The sequence below is a fragment of the Ipomoea nil genome, unplaced genomic scaffold (assembly GCF_001879475.1).
Source record: "Ipomoea nil cultivar Tokyo-kokei standard unplaced genomic scaffold, Asagao_1.1 scaffold2279, whole genome shotgun sequence".
In the NCBI taxonomy this organism is placed as follows: Eukaryota; Viridiplantae; Streptophyta; class Magnoliopsida; order Solanales; family Convolvulaceae; genus Ipomoea; species Ipomoea nil.
In genome coordinates, this window is record NW_017618707.1 from 3,556,263 (window position 1) to 3,574,160 (window position 17,898).

General features: G+C 32.0%; 1 protein-coding gene across 1 annotated transcript; it reads right to left on the reverse strand.

The window, feature by feature from the left end:
- Nucleotides 1–1,434: 1,434 nt before the first annotated feature.
- LOC109150321 (glycerol-3-phosphate acyltransferase 1-like) lies at nucleotides 1,435–14,300 on the reverse strand. Its single transcript, XM_019298216.1, has 4 exons — nucleotides 14,290–14,300; nucleotides 13,146–13,157; nucleotides 3,491–4,269; nucleotides 1,435–2,509 (listed from the first exon to the last, which is right to left on the reverse strand). The coding sequence occupies exons 3-4, from the start codon at nucleotides 4,262–4,264 to the stop codon at nucleotides 1,637–1,639; spliced, it is 1,647 nt and encodes a 548-aa protein (XP_019153761.1). The 5' UTR covers nucleotides 4,265–4,269; nucleotides 13,146–13,157; nucleotides 14,290–14,300; the 3' UTR covers nucleotides 1,435–1,636.
- Nucleotides 14,301–17,898: the final 3,598 nt, after the last annotated feature.

Here is a 17,898-nt window from a genome sequence, read left to right on the forward strand (position 1 = left end):
TAGAGATTATATCGCTGGGGTCTCTTGATTATTACGATTTATCCGTAAAAGTCTCCTAACTATTTTTTTTTTTTTTTTGCTCCATTTTGTCGTTTAACTACGAAAACGTTACCTAAATGGAGCCTCTGTCATATTTCATGTTAAATCACTGTTTAATCTAGGGACTTCTGAAAATCAACGAATATATACAATTATACATTATTGCTTATGATCCTGTGTAGAAAGATTTTTCGTTTAGAGCATTTTGGATAATCTTTCTTGACAATTGACATACATCAAATTAGTTAAAAGCCTGTCTCAAAAGAATATTTCTAAAAATAAATGATCAGACATGGCAAAAACATTTATCTTTTGAGATTACAAATAATTGCCATTTAAGTAGTTGAATGATTCAATTAACCTCATCAGCTCATGTGTTGTCCACTCCACACCCGTTCATTCAATTGATTTTGATTTTGATTTTGTAGCCAATAAGGACTTGACAGAAAATTAAAGATATTTGCTTCCTAATTGAAGGGGACGGTCATATTAGATATTATTTTATGTGAAGATTTTTAAACTATATATTTAATTGATTTTTGTAACTTAAATGAAACTTAATATCTACTTTTAGGAACATTTAGATAATGAGAGTTTTTCACTTTTGATGGACGCACCGACCACGGACTTAGGAAAAGAGGTCAAGGTTCAAACATTGACAGTGACAATATATAAATTATGTTCAAAGTGAACAAATCTCTTGTGCGTAAAAATTTGTCCCTATCTGCTGGTCACGTAATTATAATATTAACACATGATGAATACTTCGTTTAAAACTAATGAAATTATGATTTTTCTTTTTTACAATTACAATAAATTAAACAATACTATATATAGTACTCTTGGGGAGGGGGGGGGGGGGGGGGGGGACGCAGTAAATTTTGTACCTTGACAAATTACAGAATGTACAATATACCCGTCTAAGTGGAGTAGTTGAAAATCATAATACACATTTATATTTGGATAAAGTTACATGGGCAACTTATATTTTTTTAGATCAAAAACTTTTTGACATGGCAATAAAATTCAATCACATATTATGAATTGGTCGAACTCATCCCGCATTAAAAAAATCTACTTATATTAATATAGTTAATAATTTTAGTGAACAACTTCTGTCCTTGTAACACAATTCTTTATATTTTATTTAAATAGCTTTGTCCTAAATTCTCTCTTTGTATTTTTTTATTCTCTGTATTTTTTTTAGTACTACTGACTCTGTTACAATGTAAAATATGTTCATAACTACTTTCTCAACCTACTAAAACACGAAAAATCAATACCAAATTGAACTCATAACTTCCCATTTGGGAGAGCTACTTTGGGCTACTAGATCACAAAGCCATTGGCTCTCTCTATATATGTGTATATATTATTAATTTTATGAATATTGAATAGTAAAGAAAAATAAAACTACATCTCTTTACAGTAAAACCTTGCTACTATAGAATTAACATTACAAAAAAATGAAATATACAGTAGTAGCTTAGTCACTTAGGTGACAATTATCAATAGATTACAAAACATCTTATTTTTTAATAACATGGTAAAAGAAGAAGAATAATAATAAGAATTTCATATTTAGAGTTAGAAATCATCAATCTTTCTTTTTATTTTGAACAATCCCTTCATTCCCAGCCAGCATCAAATACTTGTCTCTTCTGGTGAGAGTGGTGCACTCAAACCCCAAGGCCTCACCCAGTTGTCTCTGTATGTAATTAGCCACCTCAAAGCTAGACTTCCCACCGGCACACGTCAGCTCTCGGGGCACCTTCTCGAGGATCTTTATCCGATAAGTTGGCACGGGGTTCATCATAAAAAAGAACGGGTCCAGGCACTTGAGCCCGCTAGCAGTGGTCCCGTAAAACATGCCAACACTGGTGTCAATAGCCACCGGGACAATCTCGTCCGCCAGCTCAGCAAACAGTGAGCTAAACCTTAACAGATAAGGCTCCCTGCATGTTGTCCCTTCAGGGCAAACCACCAAGTCCCCAAGACTTAACATTTCCTGCATTTTCTCCCCATCCTGGGCTCTATCTCTGGTTAGCCTCACAGTCTTGATTGGTGCAATTATCTCAGACATTCTGCTCAGGCTATATGTCACTGCTGTTAAGGGCTTGTTTAAGATTATGCTTAGGAAAACTGGGTCTAGGAGGGTCCTATGAGTGCACACATAGAGAACCCCTTTCCCATTTTGTGATCTTGGAGGGTCTGTCCCAATTACTCTCACGTTTAAACCAGTTGAGCTGCCCAGGAAGGTTGCTGCCTTGTAGGGTAAGAACCCAATGAATATCCTGAAGATTGCTAAGGGTATACCGAATGGAATCCAGATGAACATGGCCAAGGTTGCTAGGGGTGTGGGCAAGAATGCTAGCCTTCCATCATGGAATACAAGAGGCTTTGGATACTTTTCTCTTGGCATTACTGAGCCTGCCTTGCTGTCCTCTTCTCTGCTCACCACGTAAGCTTCCTGGTCCAACATAGACGCAACAACTTTAGTATCATTCTTAATTACGATGTCTTACACATAAATTTTGTAGGGATCGTGTCATTGTTGACTATATAATTTAGACAAGTACTTATAAAAAATCTGATTCATCTCATGAAAAAGGATCGGAGAATTTTATAAGAAAGTTTGTCTTAAATATTTTATCCTTAACTTTTTATTGAGAAATAAGATTTTCACTCTAGTACATGGGATTTTTTTTCCCCCAAAAGAAAGTATACCTTATATTTTTTTGCATTTATAGTACATCAGTATAACTCATAATAGTAATAGCCCTTAGTACGTAGGGTCAACGAGTTTAAGACACCAATATAGTACATAGTACGACATGCAAGTTGCAACAAGTGATCGAAACTGAAACATATACCTAACTTTGCCGTCACAATAACAATAATACACCTGTGCACTTTTTAAGTCCTTAATTAATTATTTGAGCTCATTAACGTAAGATGCTATAGTACTACTAAAAATTAACCTCAATTACTATCAACACGTGTTTTACTGGACACAATTTTTAATTGCTCTAAAAATATAATAATAATATTTTTTTAAAAAACATTTTTAGTTCCTGAATTATTTTATTTTTAAAATTTTGATTCATGTTAATTAATTTAAACATATTTAGTACCTTAATTGAGTTATGTTACACTTTCAATCCTTAGTGTTATATGATTACCCAAGTCTCTGATCTGCTGTCAAACTCTCTCGAACTAGTGACCTTCCGTTTGGAAGAGTCATAGTGATGTCATTAAACCAGAAAGTTCTTGGATTGACACATTATGAACAATTAAGGTGCTAATGAATTTGTTTAAATTAATTTACAAGGATCAGATTTTAAAAGTGAAACAGTTCAGGGACCAAAAGTGTCGTTATTGTCCTGGAATTTAAATAAATTGACAAATAATTTAAAGAAATTAAAATATAAACAATCCTTGAAAATATTACCTGGCAAGGGGAGATGAAAAGATGGTCATGAAATGTTGAAGTACCAATCCCAATATGAGGTCTCTTCTCCCCAAACACTTGTTTCAAAGCCCTATGCTTCACAAGCAGCCCAGAACCAGAAACCAGACCAGTAAAGAAATTCCCAACAACATGAAGCTCTGTCCCCTTCACATCATCAACGCTCAAATACTCTTTCAAGAACCCTTCAACCATCACTCTGGGCACGCTCGTGAACACCATCTTAGTACCACACGAAGCCATCACTTGATAGACGTGAAAGTTAAGGTTTTCGAGGTAAAACTTAGGCAAGACAGCCCTTCCAACAGTTTCCATGTCCTTCAACCTCAGCCCACAGAAGGTTATGAAGATCATGAGTCTGAGCTTGAGCTCGAAATCCAGGAACCAAAGAAACGGGGACGAAAGGAGCAGGAAGAAGGCTCTGAATATGCTCCCGCCTTCGAAGGCCACGAGCATGAAGAATGGGAAGAAAGATTGGGTTCTCAGCAGAGCTCCCTGGATATCGCAGACAAAGGTCTTCTGGGAATTATCATGGTGGGCGGGAAAAGACCTATGTTTGGTGAGATTTGGGTACAGAGAATTGTGGTTGTTGGGAGATTTAAAAGATGGGTTTTTGTGGAAGAAAGAAGTGGTTGAGTTCTTGAGCTTCACAGCAGCTCTGTAACATGAGTTCGCTAGGAGTCTGTACAACAGCCATTTTACTAGCCTGAGAAGTACCATCGGAAAACCCATACTTTTCATCGCAGGTTTTGCCATTTAATATGCTATGATAACTGATAATATATATATATATATATATATAAAGGTGGACAGAGAGAAAGAGAAAGATGTGTATAAAGTTTGGAGGGAGCTGAGGATGAAGATTATAGGAAAGGCTGCAGAGGTATTTAAAGAGAAAGGGGGCTTGATGAGGAGAGACACGCATATATTAAATAATATCTAAGCCCCCGGCAGTATATTATGGTGGTGCATTCCATTTTTAATTAAAAGATGACGATTATATTGACCACGACTTTTACTACTATATGTCTATATTGTGCATAATGTTACTTAGCTTAGTGCTCAATGTATCAAGAAAATATAATATAATGCTACAATACCACCGTACTTAAAATTAGTGTGTTCCTAAAAGGAAAAAATTTATCATATCACTTGTATCAAGTACAATAAATATTCTATCTATTTTTTTGGTACCGAATATAAGGTTTAGCATTTGTAGGGGTGGACATTTTGATTTTCGATTTTGAAAAAATGAAACCATTCGATTTAAGCTATTAAGTTTATACTAAAATCGAACCACTCTGTTTAGTCCGGTTCGATTTTATTCAGATAAATCAAATCAAAATGTCTACCTTAATTATTCGTGCAAGCCAATATTAAAGAAAATTTTTTAAATAGGTAGTAGTGTACATCCTAGCACTTTAACATATTAAAATATTACAAAATACTCTTTTCACTTTTTACTTTGAAAATAGGTGTTTTATACAAGATTATAAGTTTTTTGTAATTGTTAAAAATGTTAGGAAAAATAATATCAAATATACCATTAAATTTATTGTGTTTTTGCAAAATGTACTAAACTCAAAACAAGTGCAATCGAAATATATATTAAATAAGTAAAATATATGTAATTGGTCATTTTTTTGTACTAAGAGTTGTCTTTTTCCTATTACTAGTAATTAACCCGACGGGGAAAAAATTATGTGCATATTCAAATAAACTTATAGAGAGAATTTACATAATTACATTGATTTATTCTTAATTGTATTTCATCTATATTATAATTTTCACAATACGAATAATAACTAAGATAATTACATTTGGAAAGCAAATTTCAAATTTTGTATGTGTAAATTTAAACTCTAATTGAACACATTTTTTATATGATTATATAATATATATCTATTTTATTTTTCAAAAGTATATTTTTTATATGATTATATAATATATAGCTATTTTATTTTTTAAATGTTGTGCTTTTTTTTTTTATATAATAAAGGATGTTGTGACATTAATTGTAACATTAATTATTTCCCAAACCATATAGCTTTATTATATAAAGGATGTCGTTATGCTAAAATATTCAAATATTTTCAACTCAAATTGCATTAAAAATCAGGAAAATATAGCAATTGCACTTATTTTACTTATTTAATGATTCAATTGCACGCATTTTATATGTAGTAATCCAGATGGGCAAGAAGTATAAGTTAAATGACTTATTTAATACTATTTTTAAAAAAAAAGATATTATTACAAAACTAGATAATATAGTATACTTGATAAATTTTAACAAAAAATTATGCTATAAAGTGGTGAATAGCATGTTACGTTCATGGAACAAAGCAGCAAACACGGCAAGCTGGAAAGTTTTGGGCATGGGAGAGGAGAGTGCGACGGGGCCGGAAGAGTTGACTAAACATATATTGGATTTGGTCGTCACTCGTTTGCCATACCGCCACCATTAAATGCTAATTAAGCTGCAAGATTTTTATTTTTTCAATTTTAATTTGGAGAAATTAAATTTTCATTTATTTATTTATTTATTTACTTTTGTTCTGTCTGTAAATTTGTCAAAGGAAAAAGTACGCACAAGTGCTTGGCATAGACATGAAGCTAGTAGAGTAGTAGCTACTATACATACATATATTTGGTTATCAACATTATGGTAGGTTAGATTGTTGGTGACCGCCTACTAATCCATTTCTGGTTTTGTTTGAAAATTATTGTTTATAGCTATTTGAAAAATATACTCTCTGCACGCCGTTTTACCATATCCCCTCTCTACCACAAAAGGAAAATGACCACACACACACACACACACACACACACATATATATATATATATATATATATATATATATTGTGCAAATTCATACCTACAAATCTTGTTGTATAGTCACCTAACTTAAAAACAGTACAAGTATCCCCCTCTAAGTTAGGCAAACAATTAACAATACCATAATCTATATATAAAAAAAAAAATTAGTAATACAATGTGATGGGGCATGGGTCCATTTTATTGGATAAGTATTGGCTCAATGGGGGTGAAGACATTTGTTATACTGTGGATCGCGGTGCACGTGCATCACGATCAAAACGGTGTTGTTTCTTTAAGTAAAGAAACGGCGCGCCGTTACTGTTAACGGAGCGCACATTTTTTGGTGTGTTAATTACCAACTGAAATTACAGTGTATCTAAACTGATACTACAGTGTATCTAAACCGACACTGCCTTACGTATTATTTTATATATTATCAAATGAAACTGCAGTTATATCAAAAATAATATTGTAGTTGTGGTGAAATGAAACTGCAGTGTATATAAAATGAAACTGAATAACATTTCACATATTTGAGTGTATATTATAAAAGGAATAAGGGTCAAATAGGCCATCGAACTGCACCCGATAAAACAATTAGGCCACTGAACTTAAAAAACCAACAATTAGGTCCCTAAACTAATCAATTTCAATCAATTTTTTCAATTTGAAGGTTTTCAACAGGTCAACAGGTCATCTTTCCAAATTAATTATTTTTTACAATTTAAATTTTAAAAATTAATTAGTTTTAAATTAAACTAAAAAAAACTAAAAAAAAAAAAAAAAACTGGTACAGTCTCCGGCTGGATTCTTTTTTTTTTTTTTTTTTTTTTAGTTTAATTTAAAACTAATTAATTTTTAAAATTTATTTTTTAAAAAAAAATAATTAATTTGGGAGATGACCTGTTGGAAACTTTCAAATTGGAATAATTGTTTGAAATTGATTGGTTTAGGGACCTAATTGTTGGTTTTTTTAGGTTCAGTGGCTTAATTGTTTTATTGTGTGCAGTTCGATGGTGTATTTGACCCTTATTCCATTATAAAATGAAGCTGTAGTTATATCGAAATGATCATGTAGTTGTGTTTTAATGAAACTATAGTGTATATAAAATAAAATTAAATGACATTTTCACATATTTGAGTGTATAAATATCGAATGAAACTGTAGTTATATCGAAATGAAACTGTAGTTGTATGTGTTGAACTGAAACTACAGTGTATACAAAATGAAACTGAATAACAAATTACTTTTTGTGGAAAGGCGCGAAACAGGTGCCGTTTTTCTTTTCATTAAACAAAACGACGTCATTTTGAAGCTCGGTGCATAATCGATAATGCATCGCGGTGCACGATATAATTTGTTAGGTGAAGAAGGAAGTTTAGAGCAAAATAACATAAAGATGTGGTATCATAGAGTTTGAACCCACAACCTCAAGCATAACAAACATGTTCCAAACCACCAAACCACAAAAGGTCTTGTGTACTAAAGGACATGAAGCTCCACTTATGCATGGGAGTGCACTGGAAGCAAAGTAGTGGGGTACACGTGTGTGGCCAAGAATGAAGCTAATGTTGCCTGATGCCATCCATTTGTCAACCATCCGTGAGTCCTTCAACAATATAAATAAGGTGTCTTCCCTACCCTTAAAAACCATCCCTGGGCTCACCAAACCCCTTCTGGTCCATCGGTCCAAGTCTTCTCCCTTCTATTAACACTTAACACACCCGCAAATTATGATGTGGACTCGTGTCCACAATGCATTGTGGACACGAGTGCAAAACGACGTCGTTTTAAGGGAAAACGCGGCCTTCCAGTTAAAAAAAAAAAAATTGATTTTGTCTCGCCGTTAAGGGCGTTAATGGTGTTATTCGTTTGTGGCATTATGAATGTACACTTATGGAATTTTGAATGTACAGTTATGCAATTATGAATGTACAGTTATGAAATTATGAATGTAAGTTATGGAATTATGAACACAGAGCTATGACATTATGAACATATAGTGATAAAATTATGAACATAGAGCTCTAAAATTGTGAACATAGAGTTTTGAAAATTATGAATTTACAGTTATTGAATTATGAATGTACAGTTACAGAATTATGAATGTACAGTTATGCAATTATGAATGTACATTTATGCAATTATGAACACAGAGCTCTGACATTATGAACTTACAATTATGAACATATAGTGATAAAATTATGAACATATACTCCTATAACAAAGTGGTCTGAAATTAAAAAAGAAAAAAACAAAAAAAAAAAAAGTTGAAGAGAACGGTGCCACTAACGGCACTGTTACTGTGTCCAGCATGCATGCTGGTCACGGGTCCATAACATAACGATTGTAACACACCAGGGTGTTATTTTTATTTCATTATTAGTGTTATAGCTTGTATTATTTATTATTCGGGCTGTCATTTTGGGCCATATTTCATTCATTAGGGCTATAGTATTTATTATTTATGTATTCTTTGGGCCGCCGTTTTAGGAGAATAATATTTAGGTTTTGTATGTACTATTTTGGGGCTAGCGCCTCGGGTAATAAATCTACTATTTTTCTACCCCCGTTATGTACCTTTATACCCGATTTTATGGTAAATCCGGTTCCAACAAAACCATCACAATGTCATGTAATTAACAGTATAACATTTTGTGTATCTGCACATAACAAACTTTACAATCATTTCATACTACCAAAAATATCCATTTAGCAATATCTCATATACAAAATGTGACCTAAAATTGGGGGTCGAGTTTTCATACACAAACGGGTTAATAAATTACGGAGTATCTTCTTTCCTAACATATACAAGTTTGAATCTTTTTAGTGACTTGAAAAACCTTCGGTCACTACTCTAGAGTGTACAAGGTATACATTAGGTAAATTCCGTCTTATGACTATATTTGACAAACGATCACAATGAGGTAAAGTAATTTATTATTATGTTGTCCATAGATGATAAGCTCAAACCAACAATCAGGCCAAATAGGTCACACACTCTCACTGAGAGTCAAACTTAAAATATTATTGTGATGATTACCATTACCAATTAAGTTAACAAGTCTGACCAACTTGGTTAGAATTATCCTCGTTTAAGTTTCAATCTTCATCTTCTCCCAAAAGGTTGAATCCCCAACCCTAAGGGCCGCCATCCACACTCCGACCCGACAGAGCATTTGGGAGGATGTAAATCACAGTGACTCAATAGTTCAGTAGACAGTAGACAATGCCAAATGCCGATGAGCCAATCAATTCAATTGAGAATCTGGGATTATCAGGTAAATTTATTGTTTTTTAAATTATGATACCGAGTATAGTCAACGTTACGTTGTTACCTATAAGTGTGTACTAGGGAGAGTGCACATGTCTATTTTATATTTACTCCAGAGGACCAGCTGATTACGCGGAATGAGCGGTTTGATAACGACGAAATGAAAACAAACCATAACTCAATTTGACAACTGGTTTTTAACCGTTTGACGTTTGACATTAAAATAATCAACTTTATGGGAATTTAATTTAATACACTTTGGGCCAATCGCTAAGGGAGATTGGACGACGTCGTACACATATGTACAATCATCAACATTCATGCCAAAAACTTTAGCCTCTTAGCAAATTAAAGACTTTAAATAAAAAGTCATATTTAATTCACATTTTCTTGAATGCAAAGACACAAAAAATCAACAATTAATCATTGTGTGTTAATTATATTACATTATGATTGTACACAAGAATATTGTATATGAAAGTTGAAGTTGTATAACGTACACTAGCACAAGATATATGGATGGAATTAAATAGTACATGAAAGACCCATATGTTTATTTATGAGCAAATATCAATTTTGATTCCACAAGTATTAGCAAAATGACGATTCTGGTTCACATATTTAATTTCTACCAATTTTCATCCACCGCTATTATTTTAGTACCAATTTCATCTATGACTATTATTTTAGTACCAAAATTCATCGCGCCGGTAGCCCCTTCATTTAAGACATGAAATTTAAGAGCATTTTCATCATTTTCAACTTAAGATTCCAATTTGAGCATGAATAAGATTTAAGCCTTAAGATTAATTCCAATTCACAGTTCTCCTCATTCTACCTTAATTTGAGGAGGAAAATTGCGAATCGGGATATATCTTAAGGCTTAAATCTCTTTATTCATGCTCAAATTAGAATCTTAATTTAAAAATGACGAAAATATCCGTAATAATTTCATATTTTGGCATGTCTTAAACAAATAAGTGATCGGCGTGATAAATTTTGACACTAAAATAATAGGCATGAATGAGAATTGGTACAAATTAAAAACAATAGTCGTGGATTAAAATTGTTAGAAATTAAACATGTGGACTAAAACTGTCATTTTGCTAATACTCGTGAAATCAAAATTGGTATTTGCTGGTTTGTTTATATAGCTCTACAATGTAACTAATTGGTTTTCGAGAGTTAATATTAAAATTTAAATTTAATTTTTCGGTTATTACATTTGTTTCTTTTCTTTACTTAACTTCAAAATTGATCACATTTTGTATCAGATGTTTATAAATTTGTCACTTTTATTCATGGTGAAGTACTAATTTGATGCCCGTGGCATTGGTTTAGTGAATAAGAAGTTTAACTTATGAATTGTTCGCTTCCCGTGATAGAGTGGAGGTTTGATTCATGTCACAGATATTGAAGATTTGGGTTTGAAGGTTTTTTTGTGAGTAGAAGTAGTATATAATTGGACTTGTAAGCGGGTTCATGGGGTCCGAGATATAGTTTAGCAAAGTCAGAAAACTTATGTTATCCAAAAAAAAAAAAAAATTACTAATTTGTTCATTATCACAGGACTAAAATTGGTAAATTTTCAAAACTAGACATCAAATCTAGTCGATTTTTAAGTCGAAGACTACAGAATTTGCCAGTCGAGATAAGCGATTTCATACGGACTGACCACTTTAGGAGTTGTAGTGCAAAGAGTGAAGTAGATGCGTTCTTTGAGTCCCTTTTTGACATTCTTGCATATTGAACCAAAAAAATAATAGGGAAAATGGCACTTTTCCCCCCTTAGTTATATACATATAGCACTTTTCCCCCCTGAATTATTCAAGTGGCTGTTTTTCCCCCTGAAATGTTAAATGGACATATTTATCCTTAAAATAAATATTTCATTTATTTTTTTCTCTAACAAATTATGACCACAAGTTGGTTCAAACCAAACAGACACTATATAAATCAAACTGAAATATTCTAATTACAATTTAGAATCGAAACCCGATATTTAGATTTTATTAAAATCGTGAACCAGGACGGCCGGTTCATGGTCCAAACTGAAAAAAAAATAAAATACATTTATTGTTGAATTTAGACTATTTTAAAATAAAAAATTAAAATTTTAAAAATAAAGACGGTTCAAAATCGCTAACCGGATCTAGAACCGCGCGCCGGATCACGGTTCAGGATCCAGTTTTTTCGATTCATAATTTTAATGAATTGAAATTAAAATATTGGGTTCTGGATCTGAATCATAACCGGAAACTTTTAATTCGATTGCTATAGTGTCTGGTTCAATTCGAATCGAACCGTGGTCATCCCTATGTATACGCAATAATTTATTAAAAAGGAAAAATAAATAAAATGTTTACTTTAAGGGTAGAAATGTCAATAAAATATATTAGGGGGAAAAACCGCCACTTTTAAAATAATTGAGGGGGCTAATGTGCTCACATGAATAATTCAAGGGGAAAAAGTGCTATAAGTATATAACTTAGGGGGAAAAAGTGCCATTTTCCCAAAATAATAATAATAATTGAGAAATTGAAATTAAAATTAGCTCAATTTCAATGAATGAATATATTCATAGTAGTTACACTACTTTATTTTCAAGTAATAGATCTAAATTTGAATCGATCTCATCCTTATATTAAATTAAAATCAAATTACTTCACATTGATATTAATTTATATTATGTAAAAGTTTGGTATCTACATACTACCATTGGGTGATTCACATTGATGAGAAATAAAATGTGGTGATTGGTGAATGTTTGTTTGACCACATCAACTTTTGCTATACATACTAGATCTGGGCAACAAGCTGGAAGTTAAGAAGGTTCATGATGAGGGATTTGATGAACTACTACACCATCAATCATTGACTAAATCAAAAATGTAAAATTTTTCAAAAAGCAGCATACAATCCCGGTAAAGTCGCTGCCGTTGACTTTAATTAGCTCTGTTCCCGTGTAGTATTCGTTTTTCAGTTGGTCGGTTGCAATTGCATGGAGAAAAAGTATGAAACTATAACATGCAATCATGCATACTCGTTGACAATATTTATGACACAACAATATAATGGTGGTGGATTGTGGATACAATAAGTACATATAACAATAAGAGACCTCTTTGTCTCTAGCAGCCCGGGGAACGGAGAGATTTCTTCATCTCCAGATTGCCGGAGTTGTTTGTTTTTTTTTTAAATAAATTTAAAAAATTTATTTTTTAATCTGGTAATTGCCACGTCAGCCATCAATAGATAAACAAGTTATTTTTTGTCCAATTGCATGATTTTGCGTTATTCAGATACCAATATTAAAAAAATCGCTAGGCGCCCACTAGACGCCTGGGGACCGCCTATAGCACCTAGGCAAGCGCCTAGGAGGCCGACCGCCTAGCGCCTAGGCGTGATTTTTGCAACACGTACTGTCAGAGACTCAATTGTATTTTTTTTTTTTTTTGAGTTCAACAGTCCAATTGCAATTTCGTAGATAGTTTGATGATATATTTGACCTTATTATTAATATTATTATTATTGGTGAATTGCTATATTGGTTAATATATATGAAGAATGATGAGATGACGTGAAAGGTAAGAGATACTACATACGGTATTTTCGCCGCTGAAACATCGTCGTATTTATGTATAGTGCTCAGAATGGAGTAATGCATAAACAAATGTGTTAAAAGGGAGACAATATGACGGTTGAGATGTACCATACAGCATTTATATATTCACGCCAAGATTTGCTAGTTTTCGAGACACTTGAATTGTTTGATCCACCCCACACTAACTGGCCGGATTCAGGTTTTAGATATTTATATACCGTCAAGTTTTTATAATACAATATTATTAGGGAAAAATCGCTATTTTAGTTCATTAATTATTTTGTAATTGATAATTTAGTTCTTGATTTTCAATTTAGTCGAGTTGATCTTCCAATTATTTTGAATTTTAAATTTCGTCAATTAAATCTTCTAGTTACTGTTTCGATAATTAATGGCTGACTGACAAAATAATAGTTAGGGGACTTAATTGATGAAATTTAAAATAATTGAATGATCAATTTGACCAAATTAAAAATTATGAACTAAATTGACAGTTACAAAACAATTAAAGGACTAAAACATTGACTTTTTCTTATTATTAATTAAGAAAATTTATAAATGTCGTACAAGATAAACATCATACCAATGGCTACCATGCTATTATTTATTATAGAGGAAAAAAAATACTTTTAATCCTTTAAATATATCCCATATATAAACTTAATTTTAAATAATTTGAGATGTAATTTTTGCCTTTTTGAGGTGACATATATATATATATATATATATATATATATATATATATATATATATATATATATATAGTGAAAGGTTCCTGTGCGGATGTACGGTGGATTAATGTGCGTGAGATTTGTACTCAATGTACGTGAGTGTTGTGCTTAATGTGCCTGAGATTTGTACTTAATGTGCGTGAATGTGTAAAATGCAGCAGAAAATATTGATTTCAGCTTCTTCCCCATCCCCAGTAGCCATTTGCCCCCTCCTTGATGATGATGATGCGGAGGCGAGCTATGGTGGTTAAAAATTATGGGAATAATACAACAGAAATCCACACTTAGCTGCTGTGCAAATGTTACTGTGCGTGCGTCATTTATATAAACATTCAACTGCACTGAAGGTAGCTGATAATCCAGAATCCATGGCCAAATTGAAGGAAGAAGTAACAAGAAGCTTGGGCGTTAATGTACGTGAGTTTCTGTTCTGCTTCCTTCTGAGCTCGTAATTCTGAAATACGCACGCACATTAAACACAATACTCAGGCACATTAAGTACAAAACTCACGCATATTAACATGACGCACATTAAGTACAATTCTCAGGCACATTGAGTACAAATCTCACGCACATTAAGTATAAACCCCACGCACATTAATCCACCGCACATCCGCACGGGAAGCAACAAATGCACCTGATCCCTTCCCTATATATATATATATATATATATATATATATATATATATATATATATATATATATATATATATATATATATATATATATATATATATATATACTAGTTTTTTACGCGCATTGCGCGATTCGGATAATGCCCAATGCTTTTTTTTAAATAAGTACTTTAAAGTATATTAAGGCAAGATTATATTGAAATTGTTCATGCATAGATAATTGAAGGTTGAATTTGCATATTTAAATAGGTAATTCTTCCCCCAAAGGTTGAGTCCCCAACCCCAAGGGCCCCCCCACACTCCGACCCGACAGAGCATTGTGGGAAGTTGTAAATCACGGTGACTCAATGGTTCAGCAGACAGGGCCAAATGCTGGTACGCACAAGGAATCTGCCCACTTTGGACATAATTCCCGCATTGTCGGCGCCGAAGTTCAAACCTTGGTCTCTTCTCCCAAATACTACCCACTAAACCATTGAGCTAAGCCCGTGCGGGTTAAATAGGTAATTCTAAGTTTACAAATGCAAGATAATATAGTCAATATTGATTATAATTGTCAATAAAATAATTGTATAGGCATGGTTGAAACCAAATACGGGACATAAGGGAGAACAAATAAAAATTAGGGCATAAAATATGAAATATATACTAATATTGTTTGAGTCGACATTAGGATGAAGACATTAATATTAGAATTAGATTAATGATGTAGTTATAATTTTATATTAGACTTTAATATTAGAATTAAACTAACGGTGAATTAACGGAAAAGTTAAATGGATAATCATATAATTAAGGATAAATTAGAAAATCTTAAAAGAAAAAAATTAAAACCTGAACAATATGAACCATTCATTTGATTTAATAATTTGGCGGTCATTTTTTCTACCCAATGTTAATAATTAAATAAATTCGCTGGTCAAATCCGCTTGTATAATCCGCTAACGTTAACCGCTAACTGCTGATTGCCAAACAAGGACATTGCGAGGTAGTTCTCACTTTAATTTGTTGTGTGATTTGAATACTCTCTTTGTCACAAAATCTCTCAAGTAGTTAATATGGTTGGCTTTATTAATTATATTTTTTTTAATTTTTTCATGGTATTAATAAAATACTTGGTAAATAAATATATAGCATTATTTTATGTTATGCCTTTGATATTTAATTAGAAAAATAGTGCACAAAAAAGATAATAGATAATGTAGTGAATATAATCAATTGATGAATTTGATCTGAATGTAAAAATTTTTACATTTGAGAAAAATAAAGACAATATAACTAATGAAAATATTTCTTTTAATTAATTTATTGATAATTAATAATTTGTTTTTCACTGAATAAAGACATTGTAAGGACAATGTAGCGAATATAATCAATTAATAAATTTGAATATAAAGAATTTTTATATTGAAAAAAAATAAAGATAATATAACTAATAAAATTATTTATCTTATTTAATTTATTGATAATGAATAATTTTTTTTTTTGAATAAAGACATTGTGAACACATAATTCTAAATTAAAGAAATGCATATGTATTATTTTTTGTTGTAACTACTAAATTATTATTTATATAATTTAATAAGAGTAAAATAGAGTACTAATTATGCCAACTTTGATTGGGATGAGGTTCGAACCTAAGACCTTTTTTTTTTTATTGAAATCAATGAGTAAGTTAACGGTGAACTAACGGCAATTCTTAAAATTTTAACGGAATTAGTAACGATGTGTGGGTATTTTAGGAAATTTTAGTATAAAATTTAAATCTGATCAATCTTTTAATCAATCTGAGCCATTCATTTGATTAAAATCTGTGACCGCCATTTTTTCTACCCATTATAGGCCTAACTCTCTTGGGCTCTTATTAGTATAGTATATATATATATATATATATATATATATATATATATATATATATATATATATATATATATATATATATATATATATAGGCTTCGAATCTGGTGCAACCCCTACACTCAGTCGTTATATCATAGACCGCGGTGCATGTGCACCGCGGTAAAAAACGACGTCGTTTCTTTAAGTAAAGAAACGGCCCGCTGTTATAGTTAACGGAGTCCGCTTGTTTGGTGTATTAAACATCAACTGACACTACAGTATATCTAAACCGACACTGCAGTTATATCAAAATGATACTGTAGTTATAGTGAAATGAAACTGCAGTGTATATAAAATGAAACTGAATAACATTTCACATATTTGAGTGTATATTGTACAATGAAGCTGTAATTATATCAAAATGATCATGTAGTTGTGTTTTAATGAAACTATAGTGTATATAAAATAAAATTAAATAACATTTTCACATATTTGAATTTATAAATATCGAATGAAACTATAGTTATATCAAAATGAAACTGTAGTTGTGTTGAACTGACACTGCAGTGTATACAAAATGATTCTGAAGAACAGGGTTACTTTTTGCAAAAGGGTGCGAAACGGCGGAAAACAAACACTGTTTATTTTCATTTAAAAAAAAAAAAAAAAGGCCCGCTTGATCATGCACCGTGGTGCACGATATAATTTGCCCCCTACACTAGATGAGAGATCTCATGATATCCATTGATTCATTTTCCATAAATGGTTGAGATTATAAGAGATTGTGAAAGTAATTAATGATATATTTTAATCAAAATGATTAAATAGTAATTGTAGATATATGTTTTATTATGGATATAATTCAATTGGAATCTTAAGCATTATATTAGGGAGATTATGAATGGAAATTGATATTTTAAATTATTATGTACCCTATCAATGGTAATAATTAATTATATTTTGTACATCTGAAATTTTAAAATATGGGAAATTTTACGGCGGTGTGTACGTGGGTGTGTAATGGTGTGTGCGTTTTATTGTTTGTCATGGTGTACACCTCCTGTTACAGAAAACCGCACACGTCATTCCACACCCGCACACACCATCGTAAAATTTCCCACAATTTTTTTTAAAAAAAAAAAAAATACAACAAGCCCAATACTATATCTACTATGCACTGATTATCTACTCAAAATTCAAACGCCGATACCCAAATTAGATTCGTATATTTTTGTTTTCTTTTGGATACGTTTCGCACACGCCCGAAACTAGTAACACACAAACCAAAATGTACATTCCTGTATCACGAAACGCACATACCAAAATGCATAATTTTATGAAAAAACGCAGCACACCATGGTGTACGAGCCCTGTTACAGTAAAATGCACACACCATTCCACACCCACGCACACACCGCCGTAAAAATCCAAAGAAAATCACTGAGAGAGAAATATTGATTAAGGAGAGCTGAAATAACGCTA

What these genes read in the sequence shown, in the direction of transcription:
- LOC109150321 (XM_019298216.1), bottom strand. Translation starts at nt 4,264, where the DNA reads ATGGCAAAACCTGCGATGAAAAGTATGGGTTTTCCGATGGTACTTCTC. An exon ending in TTTTCATCTCCCCTTGCCAG is followed by an intron (nt 2,510 to 3,490) that starts GTAATATTTTCA and finishes ATGTTGGACCAG; the next exon opens with GAAGCTTACGTGGTGAGCAG.